This window comes from Balaenoptera acutorostrata, chromosome 17 (genome assembly GCF_949987535.1).
Source record: "Balaenoptera acutorostrata chromosome 17, mBalAcu1.1, whole genome shotgun sequence".
Lineage (NCBI taxonomy): Eukaryota > Metazoa > Chordata > Mammalia > Artiodactyla > Balaenopteridae > Balaenoptera > Balaenoptera acutorostrata.
In genome coordinates, this window is record NC_080080.1 from 7,360,083 (window position 1) to 7,374,948 (window position 14,866).

A 14,866-nucleotide genomic window follows, 5' to 3' on the forward strand; every position below is an offset into this window, starting at 1 on the left:
GTCGTGCTATTATAGTGGTACAGTTTACCTCCCTCTCATGATTATTGACTAAAGGAAAAATACCAGACAGGCATAGACCACTGTCAGATATTTCAGTCTGAAACCCTGTGTTGCTGATGGGATTAACACTGACCTTCCTTCCTGTGCCCTTGCTGGTCTACCGGGGCGGGTTGATGGTATCCCATCTCTTCTGCCTTTTAAGCATCTCAGACAGATTTCTGCTCTTGATCTCACTTAAAATCACATCCTGCTTTCTTTTGGATAGAGTCTTTTGTAGAGCTCAGTGAAGATATTACAGATGCTTCATACAATTTGAAGATAAAACACTACCTTAAAATTCATTGCGTAATGAACACATGCAAAATAGCAGCATATTTGGAAGGCGGTTCATCTGGAAAGCACTACCTAGAAGACTTGTAGTGGGACCGAGGTGCCCCCTCACGCCCAGCTCCCCTCACTGTCTTCATTTTCCATGCTGGGTGTATTTATTGAAAGAGATCCACTTGCTGCCCGTTCCTCACCAGGCACTCTTTGTCAGCCCAGGGGTCAGCTGGGCATTCTCTGAACCAAGAGTGAGTAAATTACCCCAAATTACCCATTGGCATCAGCCCGGGAGCCTGGGTGTCAGCTGGGGTTCTCCGACTGTGTCAGAAGAGCCACCTTCAGTTAGCCTTGTTCATTGCCAGAGGGTTTAGTCTGTCTCAGTGCAGGGAAGATAGACGTTTACCAGTTTGAACAGAACAGAAACTCTAGTTTTCTTCACTTTCCAAGAATTGCTTCTTTGTAGCAAGGAGCGTGGCTGCAGAGCAGAAGAAGTGGGCCGCCGTCGCCACGCACGACAGGACTTTAAACGCCTGGCCCTGGAAGCGGGGGCCGGAGCGGCCGTCTGCTGCGCCAAGGCTGCCAGCTGGGCAGGCCCTGCGCGTTGTGTGCGTTCACGCGGGCAGGCGGGCGCCCAGGTGGGCCGTTCATCTGCATGGCGATCAGGAGCAAATGGCCTCTTGCTGCTTCTGGGGACTCAGCTGAGGACACACTGAGCAAGTGCCAGCCTTTATTTTCTCAGCCAGCCTTCAGCACAGATGGGCCAGGGCCCTGTCAGAGAGAGCAGCGGGGAGGAGAGGGGCTTCTTAGAAATAAGACCAGGCATCGTGGTGCACGAAGAGCCTTTAAGCTGAGCACCATTCCCCACGGAGGAAGCAGAGCAGTGGTCGTGGACCTCACTTCTCGGCTGACCAGCCAGGACCCCTGTCCTCTTGCTCCCCGTAGGACAGCACTAGGCTTTGCCAGTTGACCACGGCCTCTCACCACGGGGCCCGCTGTTTGTTGGTTCCTCTCTGGTCCTTTGTCTAAACTTCTCCTCCTGGCCCATCGGAGGCAGGAGAGGGCAGCCGGGAGCCCGCGCTTTGCAGTCAGAGGGACTCAGGCGTGATGCGGGGTGTTTGTAACGGGCTCAGGAACAGTCCAGCTTCTCTAGGGCCCAAGGACTAAAGGAGAAGATGGCGGGAGGGGCTTTCTGATGGGTGGGGCAGCCATCCGTGTTTGCTCCTCTCCCTCCCTCCCCGAGGGCAGGGACAGGCCGGGCTCTTCTCTGGGCCCCCAGAGCCCAGCACAGGGCCAGGCGTCTGAGAGGCCTTCACTTGTAATCTGTTTAATGAAGGGCTGACTCTCCCGCTTTGTGAAGGTGAGGTCCCACCCATCTCTTACCACTTCATGGAGCCCTTCAGGGTAGTGGCCCGGTGGCAGGTGTCCAGCAAAATGGGCTCAATCCTGCCAGGCTGCCTTGCACTTACACTGTCTAGGGGGACAGACCAGAAACAAAGTCAACAGGTAAATAAACAAGCTCTGTCACAATTGCTTTCCCCATCAGTAGAAACTGGTCATGTGCGATGTGTTTGTTAGAGCACTGGACCACACCGCTTAAAAATTCAGACTTGTTTTATTCCTGTAAAAGGGGCAGATGATTTTATAAGATTCTTTTTATTTTGATTTTATGAGATTCTGATCAAAGGTTATTTTTCCTTTGTAGAATGGAGTAGGGCCCTCTAAAGAATGGTTCTCTTAAAAAAAAAAAAATTCAGACTTGTTCATCTTCCAAATGCCTGTGCTCTTTCACCAGGCTCAGGTAAAATGAGAAATTTAAAAATTACCTTCTGATATATTATGTAATCTACTTATTTATTATGTTTTAACTGTATTGTCTGTCTTTACCCACCAGCACGTAAACTCCAGAAGGCAAGGGTCTCTCTCTGTTTTGTACCCTGCAGTATCACAAATGCTTAGAACAGGTCCTGGCACTCCATAAGTATATGTTGAGTGACTGTGGCTGGTAAAGAACAAATACATTCTGTAGTGCTGGGATAATTTACAAGTAAATATTTCTTTCTTTTGTGTCGAAATGATGGTTTGTTTGAAGATGGACCCTGAGAAAATTTGGAAATGGGAGAACAAGGGAAAAAAAAGCTCACAAAGAGAATGTCTTATTAAGTATGAGGGAATCATTGTTGAACTTGGTATTAGAAATAGAAATTCTGTTTTCAGAAGAACACTACTTGACATGAATCCTTAACCAGATTGAGGAGAGGGTCATAACTAGCAAACAGGCAGAGGAACTGAAGAGGTAGACCTGGAATCAGACCCAGTGTGGACTTGGCCTTTCTGAGTCACAACCAGGACGAGTCCTACAAATAAAAGTGAGTGTGTCCACAGAGCCTGGTGGGTTAATTTGTCTCGGGCTCCAGCAGCATCAGGTCTGGAGTGAGAGGGTGTTTCCACCGTGAGCCTGGAGAGTGGGCCCATCCTGGGCTAGTTTGGGTGGGAGATGTGGGCGGAGAGCCAGGACTTGTCAGTGGAGGTTCTTATGAGGTCCTGGGACTTTCTTCTCTCCTGACTCCCAAAGGACTAGTGATGACCTTTGCTGATTAAATCCAATTACCTCTAGAGGCTGGAAACCAGAGATGCGACCCTCTACCTCATTCTGCAGCAGACGCTACACATAGCACATCCCAAAACACCAGGGTAGGAGATCAGAGTGGAGGGAGAGACTTGGGAAGAGGACAGCCTGGTGGGTAGGAAGCGGGCAGAGACGCAGACGTGCCTGTTGCTGCACTTCTCGGGTGTGCCGCCTTGGCACGTGGTGAAGAGTGGCTGGAGCAGGGGACTGTGGAGAAGCTCCGTGTGGGAGACCGTGGTGCAGGTGAGCCGAGGGAGGGATGCGGGCGCCGGCAGGACTCCTGGGCTGCATGCAGGAGCGGTTCAGTGGCAACTTGGAAAAGTACAGAGATGGGTCAAGTGAGGATGCCGGGAAATCCCCAAACAAGCAGGTCAAGTGGAAATGAGGACTTCTTTGGTGTCCAAAGGGAGTGAGCACAAAATTACCCACAAGACTTTTATTCAGATGTCCTTCTCTTTCTTCCTCCACCCTCCCTGTTTTCTGCACACAAGTGTGTAGCACCTTCTACGTGCTTGACCTGTTGCTGGGGATGAGAATAGATAGTCGTGCGGGCTGCAGTGGGCTGGGCACAGGGCTACACGTGCTCAGGGATGGGGCAGAGAACCCTCATTTCTCTACAGGAGACACTTGCCTTTGTCGTCCAGGGTCTTCATGCCCGTCCCCGCCTGCCCTTCTTCCACCTCTCGGCTCCCCTTTCTTATACGCGGCGTTTTACCCGGAACTACCTGCTGTTTCCTGCACACACACGCTTCTTGTTCTGTAGCGGCTGTGTTCTTTCCACTGTGCTCCAGTCATCAAGGAATTGGGTTAAGATAACTCCAAGAATCATTTCCAAGGCTGCTTGTACAGTGTCTGCCACGTGGTGCCTGGATCAGTGGGAAAACTTACTGTGGAAACTGCTGGAAGCTCTCGAGGGTGGAATGTAGCTGAATGGGCTGTGGATCCATGTCGCATGGGGCCACAGGGAATTGATGGAGGGCGTGGGGGCTTGGAGGTGCGCGTTTGGGACAGTTTTGAATGGGGGGTGACTTAGCTTATGCTCCCTGCAAGCTGCCCCGGCTGCAGGCAGTTACTGGGGTGGTGATCCCAGGAAGCAGGAGTGAGGTGTGGGGAGGGTGAGACAGGGAAGGGGGAGAGACAAGGGTTTGCTGCTGGGTTCCAGCTGTGGTCACTGGGCGTTTGACTCTGCCAGGATCTCGAAGCTTCCAGAATGTATCCCAGAAATGTGCACTCAGGTCGGGAGCCCAGAGTGGTTGTGCATTGGTTCCCATCCCTCCTTGGTTGAGGGTCGTCCCCACCACGTTGACCCGTCTCCACCTCTGGGCTGCAGGGGCCCAGCCCGAATGCTACAAGACACCTGTGCAAGCTTGAGGTCGGACGCTGGGGTGCAGGGTGAGCCTGAGTGTCCACCGTAGCTGCTGCCAAGGTCGTGTGTGGGCCTTGGGGACATAGTGAGAGCCCCACTGGCATTTGCTACGGGGAGGATAAGAGCCCACACAGGCACAGAAGGATGCTGGTGGCCGTCCAGGAGGTGGAAGGTGCATCTTCTCCCACTGCCCACTGTTTTACTCTGCATTTTCTTTTACTCTCTCGTATTGCCCGCTCCTCCACCTCCTTTCTCCTGCCGTCCTCCTTACATAGCAGCTCCATCTCCCTGTTGGGAGGGTCTCAGAATTCAGAGATGCAGAGCTTATCTGATTTGACCCCCCATGTGGTTCAGTCTTTCTCACAGCATCACGATTGCTATGTGAAGCTCCTCGAAAACCCTCCTGAGAAACGCATCTCTAAAGCCACCCCTCCCTCGTTGGATGGCTCTGACTGCTGGAAATTTCTTCCTCTGGTGAAGTCTGTTGCTGACCTCTACCCATTGGTCCTAGCTTCGCCTTTTTGAGCACAACAGAGCAGGTCTTCATTGTGTTCTAGGTTAGGTCCTCTGCTATTGGTGTGTGTCAGGCTCAATAAAATAACAAGACACAGACCCGATTTCCTGGAGGTCACAGCACAGATGAGGCATCCAAACAGATAATTGCAAAGCAGTGTGGGAAGTCCAACCGTTGATAATGTTGATATCTTGGGGTGTGTGTGTGTGTGTGTGTGTGTGTGTGTAAATCTGAACTGCCTCTGTCATCTGGACAAGCAGGGGCCTGTGGTTTGGGTGTTAGATGTTACGTGGACCTGCGTGCAGTTCCAGGGGCTGTAGTTCAGTATTGTTGGAGCCTGAAGAGATGAGGAGATGAGTACACGGGGGTGCGTGCTTGGGAATCTTGGCCTTGAAGGTGCAGGGGTCGTGGGAGAGATGATTGATGGCGAATCTTGGAGGACTTTATCTAGCACTTTCTGCTCATGGAGGTGGGAGGGAAGCCATTGAAGAGTCTTAAGCAGGGGAGTGACAGGGTCAGATTTGGGTTTTAAAAACGATTCACTCTCTGGTCAAGATGGAAAATGGTTTGGAGAGTGTGTTAGTCGAGATACTTTCAGTAGAGGCATCAATTAGAAACGAAATGGAAAGTGGGAATGTCCATTCTCCCATGTCACAGATGCATGGGGATTGGCGGTTCCGGGGTCGGGTCGGGTCGGGGGTGCAGATGTACCATGGCCGTCCCAGGGTCCATCCTTCATTCCGGACCCTCAAGGCGTCGACCTGGGCTTTCCCTTGATCTCTTGTAGGTTCTGGCTGGTTGCCTCAGTTCCAGGCAGTGGACATAGTGATGCCCAGTGAAGGAGAGGTTTTCTTAGGGAAGGAAACCGTTCCCAGAAGCCCTTGGCAGCCTTCACCCCAGACCCCGTTGGCCACGCTGGGGTCCTGGATTTCCCGCTGCCAGAATGGCTGGAGCGGCCTCCTCGTTGTCCTGGGGACCGGGCAGGGTGGCTGAAGCAAGGACACGAATAGGAGCTGTGGTAATAGTTGGGCTGAGAGACCAGAGTCCCATCCGGTCTCCTCATCTCCACCTGGGTCAACTCCCGTGTCTTTAGCGGGTTTCAGTCCTCCAGACTTTTTTCCACTCCTGTCCACCATCCTTGTGCGCCCAGTTCTGCAGTGTATTCTTAACACACGATGCGTAAAGCTGAGTCCAGACGTGGTCAACCCAGTGCAGAGTGTGGGGAGTGTAAGCATGATCGCTTCAGCTACTTCGTGGTCATGCCGGCTGACACTGTGTGTATGCTTTCGGCTTTTGTAGTTGATTCATGATGTAAACCCAGATTCAGCTTGTGGCAAGCTCTAATTCTTGTTTTTTTTTTTTTTTTAATGTAAACGTTATCTATTCATCCACATATTGAATTGTAATCTGTGGTGAATTCTTTTATAAAGTAAAGCATCATTTTTAAAAGCAAAAAGTCCCATAGTATGTTTCTACCTCTTTTATAGCATCCAGTATATTCTATAATTATTTATGCACACTTATCTCTTAAAACTGCCCGATGCAGATCAAAAGTCAGGCACGATGCAGATCAAAAATCATAGAACATCAGGTAAGCATTGGCAGTGACTTTGGGGATAACTAGTTTTGCCCCGTTCTTTAGCTTTTTAGGAGTCATTGTGTTCTTCAAGGGGGGGATATATGTAACCGTCTTGACTTTTCCCTTTGGCCTTGCAGAGTACACTCTGAATCATGATCTCATTTACTAATATTTCTTTTCAGTTTGCTGTTATCATGTTTGGTGCTGACACTAATTATATGACTAAGGACCTTTTTTCCAGCAGTTAAAAAAAAACCCATGACTGTTTCTACCAGATCTAAAAATGTTCAAGCACCTGGATGATTGGGACAAGCACGAAAAGACTCTCATTTATAGAACACAGAAAATTGTTTGTCTCAATCCACCTGTGCCATTAGCCAAGTTTTTTCCTGGCCTCGTCTTGAGAGGGATTTCCTTCAGCCAGCATGCCGTCCTAGGAGCTTGCACTTCTCCATTTTCTGTCTTGCCTTCAGGCATCCATCGGTGGGTTTCTGTGTGGGTCCGGCTGTGGGCAACTTAAATCACGGGAAGCACAGGCTTCCTGAGTTGCCTCAGGCTGTCTCCCTCTGGTTTCTCCCATTTCTCCGGCTTCTGCTTTATTACTTCCTGGTTCTGACTTCACCTCCCTGACAACCCCTATTCCAGCGCTTTCCAAGCCTGCACCATGTGCCTGTCCCGTGACCATCCACCCACCCCGCGTTCATCTCTAACGCAGGGCTGTGCCGAGTGGGTCCTGTCTCCTTGTTAGACTGTTCTGAAGAAGTAGTTCTTGGGCAGGCTACTTCAGGTTTGTGGCTGTGATTCTTGGAAAGAGACAACTCCTGTCCTTTCCTTCCCCGTATTTCCTTCTCACTTAGGAATTGGGAATAGCATGCACTCCTTTATGCTTCACTTTGATATGAAGTGTTTCTTACCCCTCAGGCTGCAGGGCTTTCGAGAGCAGGGTCTGGGTCTGTGCCCTGTCAGTTTTTTTTTTTTTTACAATCTCTTTAGGTTACTTTTATTTATTTATGTATTTTGTAGCTAAGCTTGTTTTCTTTTTTTCTTTAAACATCTTTATTGGAGTATAATTGCTTTACAATGGTGTGTTAGTTTCTGCTGTATAACAAAACCCTGTCAGCCTTTATGTTCACCACGCCTGGCACATGGAAGGCACCTACTACCTGGAAGATGAGTAACTGAACGACTTCTTCTTAGGCTGTAAATCTAAAGAAGACCACGTCTTCTCCGCAGTGTTGATTGATGATAGATGACTCTGTGGGCTGGTTGGCTTCGTGAAAACAAGATGAGTGGCTCTGCCTGCCCTGTCAGCTGTATTCTCCGTGCCCACGTGGTGGCCTGTGGCGGGGGGAGAATATTTATTGAATCACGTGAAAGACTGAAGAAGCAAAGATGCTGCCCGAAGTGGTAAAGGGGCCTGCGCGGCACCGTGGACCAACGTCTGTATCACACGTGTATATTTCCTGTACTGTCATCCCGTAAAAGGCTTGGGGTTGTGTGCACTCCCTGACTCCACCACTGACACAGGAGGATATTCTATGCATCTTGGTATTTGCTCCTTAGGTAACGAATCTGACCTTGAACTGGAGAAGAAGTATAAGGAAGATGATCGAGAAAAGGCCCCGAAGAGACTGCGGACTCAGAGAGTGGAGAAAGTCCAGAAGGTCTGCTCGGGAAAAGAGGCCGCGCAGATCTCTGGAGCCAAGAAGCCCATCATAAGTGTGGTTTTAACGGCTCACGAAGTGATTCCAGGTGAGCAAAACAAGCGGGAGGGGACAGAGTGGGACTCTGTGGGTGGGGCTGTGCCGCCGGCAGCCTGGCAGCTGGGGCTGTGATCCTGAGCGGCGTCATCAGCGTCCGGCTCTCCACCGAGTTACCCAGTAACTTGGGCTGAAGGCTGACCTGTCACTGCCCAGGGCTGTGGTGGACGGGCGTGTCCAGAGGAAAGCGAGTGAGGGCCGCTCCTGCTGCCGCCTCCACCACCTCTGCAGCCACGACCTGTCCTGTCGTTTGAGTGGCCACTCAGAGGAGCAGTGGCCAAGGAGAGTGTTGTTTTCTTTGCCCCCTCACCAGCCCCTCTCCTGGATGTCCTCCCCGCCCTTATTGCCCCATCCTAAGTGCAAGACCACTCGCACCAGATGGAGGTCGGCTGCTTCTCCAAAACCCTCCACCTAACTTTTTTTTTTCTTTTTTTGCATTTTTTAGTGGGTTCATCATATATTTTATGATACTAGAAATTCCTATCTCCTCTTCCTCTCACATAAAATAGCCAGTGGATTTCTTATACTACCCTTTTTAAAAAAAGGTCTCTTCCAGGAAAGGATACTTTAGACAAAAAGCAGTTTATGATACTAGATTCCAAAGTATAATAATGGGTTTTTTCCTATCCATTTGAGGTGATAGCTGTTAAATAAAATTTTAAAAAATCAAGTTTAGGATTTTGAGGACAGCTAGAGCCTTTTTAACCATCTTTTTTCAGTGCTAATAGTATTGATAACTCATTATTTTAAATGAAAACACTGAATAAATGCCTCTTGTGACTTCAGTGCAGGGTAAGGTAATCAGTAGAGAAAAAGCCATATAAGATTATGTGACTAGAAGTTGTTTCTGGAAAGTCACTTTGTCTGCCCCACCCTACTTCAGAGAAGTGTTATTCCGGGAAATGGAAATGCCAGGAGAGAGGTTCCTGTGTTTAGCTGTCTCTAGAGAAAGTTTCTGTAATGATTTCTTAAGAATTGATGGTAGTATTTTGAGATTTCTGTAAGGGGGGGGGGGTGAAAAGTGGTTCATTTCCTTTGCTACTCCAGAAACGAGGGTAGCTTGGAGCCTCTTCTTTAGTGCACTTGATGTGTAACGTGCGTGTGTGTGTACCCTCGTGCACACACACTGCTGTACACGGTCTTTGATCGTTTCACACCCTGGACTTGCACGAATAAAGGTGACCTTTGAGGTTTTCACTCCAGACCTTTCATTTCACAGGGTGGACACAGAGGTCCAGAGGCGGGAGGGTGATGTCATATTTGGGACCAGATCCCAGGCAGCTTAGATTACTGTTCAAAGTTGATTCCACCGCTCCCTTCTGTCTTGATGCTGTTTTACATTTATGTAAAGTTTAACACATGTGGATCTATATGAAATCTTGCAGGGAAGCATATATGTATATATGGATCTATTTTTTTGTTTTTTAATAAAGAGATCAAGTGAAAACGTATCTCAGAAGAAGGTTTTGATTATTGGAAAACTTGCCCTTTCCCCCCAAACATACACACGTACACACACACACACACACACACACGCATACACATATACAAACACACAAGTTAAAGGTGTGAACTGAAGGAAGACCAGTCCCTTGCATGGGTGCCACACAGTAAAGAAATACGCTTCCCAGGCTCTGTCCCCTGCTCTGGGGGCAGGGGTGTGGTCAGGGCCCTCACGGCGCCTCTTTAATACGTGGTGCGTTGTGCCTTCATCTCAGGTGCTACCAAGATTGTTCCGGTGGAGGCTGGGCCCCCGGAAACAGGAGCTGCAGACCCCGAGGCCGCGGCGGCCGACCTGGCGCCCCGGAGAGGGTACCAGGAGTACGCCATCCAGCAGACACCCTATGAGCAGCCCATGAAGTCGAGCAGGTAAAGCGTCTGTTCTGTGCGATTCCAGCCACCGCTGCAGAGGGCGAGAGACGGGCGTGTTAGCTTATCAGGACGCTGTGTGCAAACCCAATTGTGAAGTGTTTTGGTTTCTTGACTGAACCTGAGAACCAGCCCCTCCATTACGGCCCTAGAGTGCTGGCTGGGCCCTAGAGTGCTGGCTGAGCCCAGGCAGCCTCTGTGGGATGCGCGGCAGATGAGCAAGCATGCTTGGGAAACGCAGCGCTTCGGCTTAAGGAAGGTGGAACGTTTTGCTTAAGGCAGATGTATGCTTCACCTGAATAAAAAGAGGTGTGAACAAGGCCTTACTTAGCAAATTAGCTGATTTTCATAGCGCCACAATTTATAATGAAAAAGAAAATCTCTCTTTCCCCCCTACTTTCAAAAGTAGCACAAGCATCCTGTAGAAGGTTCCAACATCTGTGTGATGTGCAGTTACAGTAACCCGTAGCGCCTCTTCTGGTCGTGGTCACTACTATAGACAGCGTGGTTCACAGGCCACCATAATTTTTTCATGATATACTAAAACATAGCACTTTAATTTTGTTATTTTTTTTTCCTAGCACAAAATACCAAAGGCACTGTTACCAACCTATTTTTTTAAACTTACCACACCTTGACTTTTTCCTTTTCAGTACATATTTTTTTAAAGTGCGTTTGCTGTCATGTGGATGCACTACAGTTTATATATAGCCAGTTTTTGCTTGACGGACAAGGTTTTGGTTCCTCCCTCTTTCCATACTTCTTCAAGACTTCCTGTGGGATAAATTGCTAGAATTGAAATTGCCGTCTTAAAGGATATGAGTGCTTAAAACTTGAATCGACATTGAAAACTGTCCTCCAAATACATTGGGTGAGTCGACGTCCCATAGGGGACTAGTCTGCGTGTCCCCCCCACCCTCCCCATGGTCACCAGCTCAGCTGTGATGCGTACCTGCTGACGTAGATCAGCAAACTCTCATCACCTGAGCTCTGTACACATTTTCCCAGCTGAGGGGAAAGACAAAATGCCAGTGCCAGTGGGCTCCCTCTGTTTCTGGAAGAGGGGAAATGAGGTGTTCTTGATGAGAGCGTAAGCTCTAGCACCAGACAGACCTGGGTTGGCTCTAGGCCCTTCTACTGGACTTCAGTTCAACAGAGTAAACACCTTCTATGTGCCAGGCACTGGGGATGTGAGAGAGATTAGGACAGACATGGCCACTGCCTGGACGAGGCTCTGCTGTGAATGGACACAAATGCTTTTGCCTCTGAGCCTCTCTTACACCGGCCACAAGATGGTCCAGTAGAATCTGACTTAGTTTAGTGGTGGGAATAAAGGATAACATATACGGAGAGCGCTCTTGTTGAATTATAACATCATATCATCTGGGTGCTTCATTAATCTGTAGCCTCACTCCTCTCTTCTTGCAAATGTGAGCAACTGAATTAATCGATAAAGCTGTAAAAATCCGCACTCCTTTGGCAAAACTGAAATGGAATTAATTTTGAAGATCATTCTTGTCTCAACCCAGGTTGATCTGTAGACCTTAGTTAATTATCTTCATAATATTTCAAGGTCTGTTGGGGAGGGTTTCAATTCAATGCTAATCTAGTTACAGGTAAATATACTCAATATTTAATCAGTAGATTGAGGCTGTATTCCTGTTGTCAAGCATTCTATTAATATTTTATAGTCTAAATTGTAAAACAGTTACGAAAGAGGCTTTTCGTATGGCGAAAGTCCGGAAATCTATAAGGAAAAAAAATTATTTGTAATCTCACTACCCTAAGATAAGCACTGTTAATATTTTTAATGTTATTTCCTTCCAGCCTTTTTTCAGCCCATATATTTTATAAAATCGAGTTTATATTTTATTTGCAATTTTGTATCCTGCTTTTAATACTTAATCCCATTATTCTTACTTTCCTTTGTTACTCAAATTATTCACAAACTCTGTTTTGTAGTGACGTGCTGTAGCATCGTGATCCACGACTCAGCTCTCCACATTGCAGCCAATGAGCTCTTTGTAAAATTTGATTGTACCCTTTAAGGCTTCACATTGCTGTTAGGAGAACTTGGCCTACAGGGTCTCCCACGGCTGCCTCCTCTCCAGCCTGGTCCCCCTCCTGTGCTCCCTCTGGTTCTCTGGGCTCCAGCCATCCGGGTCCTTTTTATTTCCTTGATCTCTCCTGCAGGTGCCTCTTCCTCATCCTGGATGTCTCCCCTCCCCGTGACTTGGTTAACTCCTGTTCATATTTCAGCTGTCTGCTCAAATGTCCAGTCTTCAGGGCGGCCTTCCCTGTCCCCCAGACAGATCAGTCTGCCTTGACCTGGGCTCCTAGAGCATCCTGTCTTTTTCCATCACAGGGAGCTGGTGGTCCTTATCTGCTCATTTATATGGTTACCAGGCTGGCCCACCACTTACTATAGAAGGTGCACCACAAGGGAGCATGAGTTGTGTTTGTTTCTGTCCCCATTGTGTCCCCAGTGCCTGGAATACTTTTGTGAAAGAATGAATTAGTGAATGAGTGAGTTAAAAAAAAATAAATGTCCAAACTAGTTCCCTACGTTGGAACCTTCAAGCAGCTTCCACTCTTAAACGATTGTGGAAACTCATGCAGTGAGCACCTTTGCTTGAATTTCGTATTCTTTTCTTTCGCTAGATTCCCAGCAGTGCAATAACCAGATCGAGGGGTATGATCTTTTAAAGCTCTGGCTGAATGCTTTCTAAAATGCAGTGGGAGAGAGTGCCTCTCTCAATGAATAGGGGACATTCGGAGTGAAATAATGTGATAGGAATCCCCCGACATCGCAGCTCTGTGCATCAGCCCACAGGTACAGGCTTGCGCTTGAGAGCCTGGTGCAGGCGGCTTGGCCACTTCTTCCGATTCATCACCCTTGGCGGGAGGCAGCACTGAGGGCTTGACCAGGTATTCGGGTAATAATATGAAAAGATCAGAGTCAGAGATGCTCCTAAGACCATTTAGACCTTGCACTAGAGAAGGAAATACCGTGACTTGTTTAATTAATGCTGTGAATCCAGAGTTTCTTCCTCCAGTAAAATGATCACCTTCTGGGTATCTTTGTCATTTAAGAAAGGTCCAAATTAGTTTCCTTAAATTAGCCGTGGGTTTAGCGTGCAGGCATAGTACTGACTTTCAGATTTGAATGTTTTAATTACAACATGAGACTTCTACCCTCTGGTGTTTAAGGACCGCAGTCTGTTTAAATACTTTTCATTTAAAACATAAAGTAACCTGTGTTGGTCAAACACAGTTGTATGGATAGTTCCGTAAATATAGACTTTACAGTTACAGTGGGTACAGCTTAATGGCGTCTGATTAACGGCACTAAATGATTGTCAGTGTTTCTGAGGACCTGGATAACCTGGGCAGAGTCCCGAGGGAGCAGTTATGGAGAGAGGAAGCCTCACCTGCCTCCTGGGCTCACCTGCCAACTCCTGTCCTGGGTGCAAGTTGCAGCACTTTGGTGACTGTCATTTGTTGATTTCAGAAACAAGGCACACCTGTTCCAATAGCCATGGAAGCCCCACACAGGAGGTCTTCTCTGCGTGTATGGTCCCACCGGCGAGGGGGGTTGGTGTTCACAGTGTTTCCAGGCAGTAGGAGGATGTGGAAGAATGTGCAGGTTCTAGCCTGCTTGGGTTCAAATCCTGGCTTCACCATTTACTAACTGTATGACCTTGGGTTATACTCAGTTTTCTCACCTGTAAAATGGGCATAATGATAGGGTTGAGATTAAATACTTAGCAAAGAGTTTTGAGTATTGTAAGTGCTCAGTAATTGTTAGCTGTGATTACTGTTACCATCTCATTCAGCATACACGTCGCCGTATTGAGAGAGAAAGGACCCGTGAGGCAGACCAGGCTTTCATCCTCTATCGCATACACAAAATCTAACACAGTGCCCGAAACACACAGGCGAGTGGTAATAAAATGGCAATCATTTATTAATTAATGATGTCTGAGTTTAACAAATGGCAGTTGAACAACCTTATTTTCCCTGTCTGAGTTCTGAACCAGACATGCTGGAGGAGGAGGAAGACAGGGGCTCACACATCAGGCCCACGACTGGTGGAGCCATGGGAGAAGGGAGCCTGGGGCAGGTCACGCTGAGCTCCCGCTGGCTGTCCTGCCCGTCTGCCTCCCCCCACCTCGGTCCTTGACTGCTGCCGCCAGACTCTCCTGGCTGAGCGCCTGCCGTGTCACGTGCTGTCCACAGGCAGACGCCTTCTCACCAGAAAGGCAGGAGTGAGCGCGGCTGCGGAGGCTTGGTCCTGTTCCAAAGTCCCCGCTCAGATACGCCACTTCCCTTTTCCTGGGGAGAAGTGAGGACGTGGAGAAGGGCCAGGGGTCTTTCACGAAAGAGTGGCCCTCACAAGGAAACTTGCAGCAGAGAGAAAGAGTGTTACCCTGACAGTTGATGGAATGAATAGGCGAGTCTGGATGATCAAAACTATAGAACAAACCCAAGCAGGTCGTATCTAGTGTCATGGAGCAGACTGAGCTCATTCCATTAAGACTGGTCCTGTTAGAATAGCCCGGAATTCGTCCGGGTCAGCTTTGGAGCACCGCTGGCTACTGTGTGCCTAGCAAATGACACATCCCTCTGCCTTCTCTTGCCTCCCTCTTGCTCATTCTGCATCCCTCAACTCAGGCATCTCCTCTTCCCAGCTACCTTCATCCACGTTAGAGGGCTCCTTCTCTTTTACCTGCACGTGCACCTGCCACCAATTGCACACTGTCCTGCAGCCGTGTGCAGACCTGTGTCCTCTCTCCCAGCGCCAGGGGAGCAGGGACCCGCGCTTCCT

General features: G+C 48.6%; 1 protein-coding gene across 6 annotated transcripts in view; it reads left to right on the top strand.

The window, feature by feature from the left end:
- Positions 1 to 14,866, top strand: part of ZFAT (zinc finger and AT-hook domain containing) — a 414,334-nt gene that overhangs the window by 66,894 nt on the left and 332,574 nt on the right. For all 6 annotated transcript variants that reach the window (XM_057531706.1, XM_057531705.1, XM_057531703.1 and 3 more), the window contains 2 exons: positions 7,973 to 8,161; positions 9,888 to 10,038. In XM_057531706.1, coding sequence (XP_057387689.1) covers positions 7,973 to 8,161; positions 9,888 to 10,038 — 340 coding nt within the window. The remainder of the gene's footprint in view (positions 1 to 7,972; positions 8,162 to 9,887; positions 10,039 to 14,866) is intronic.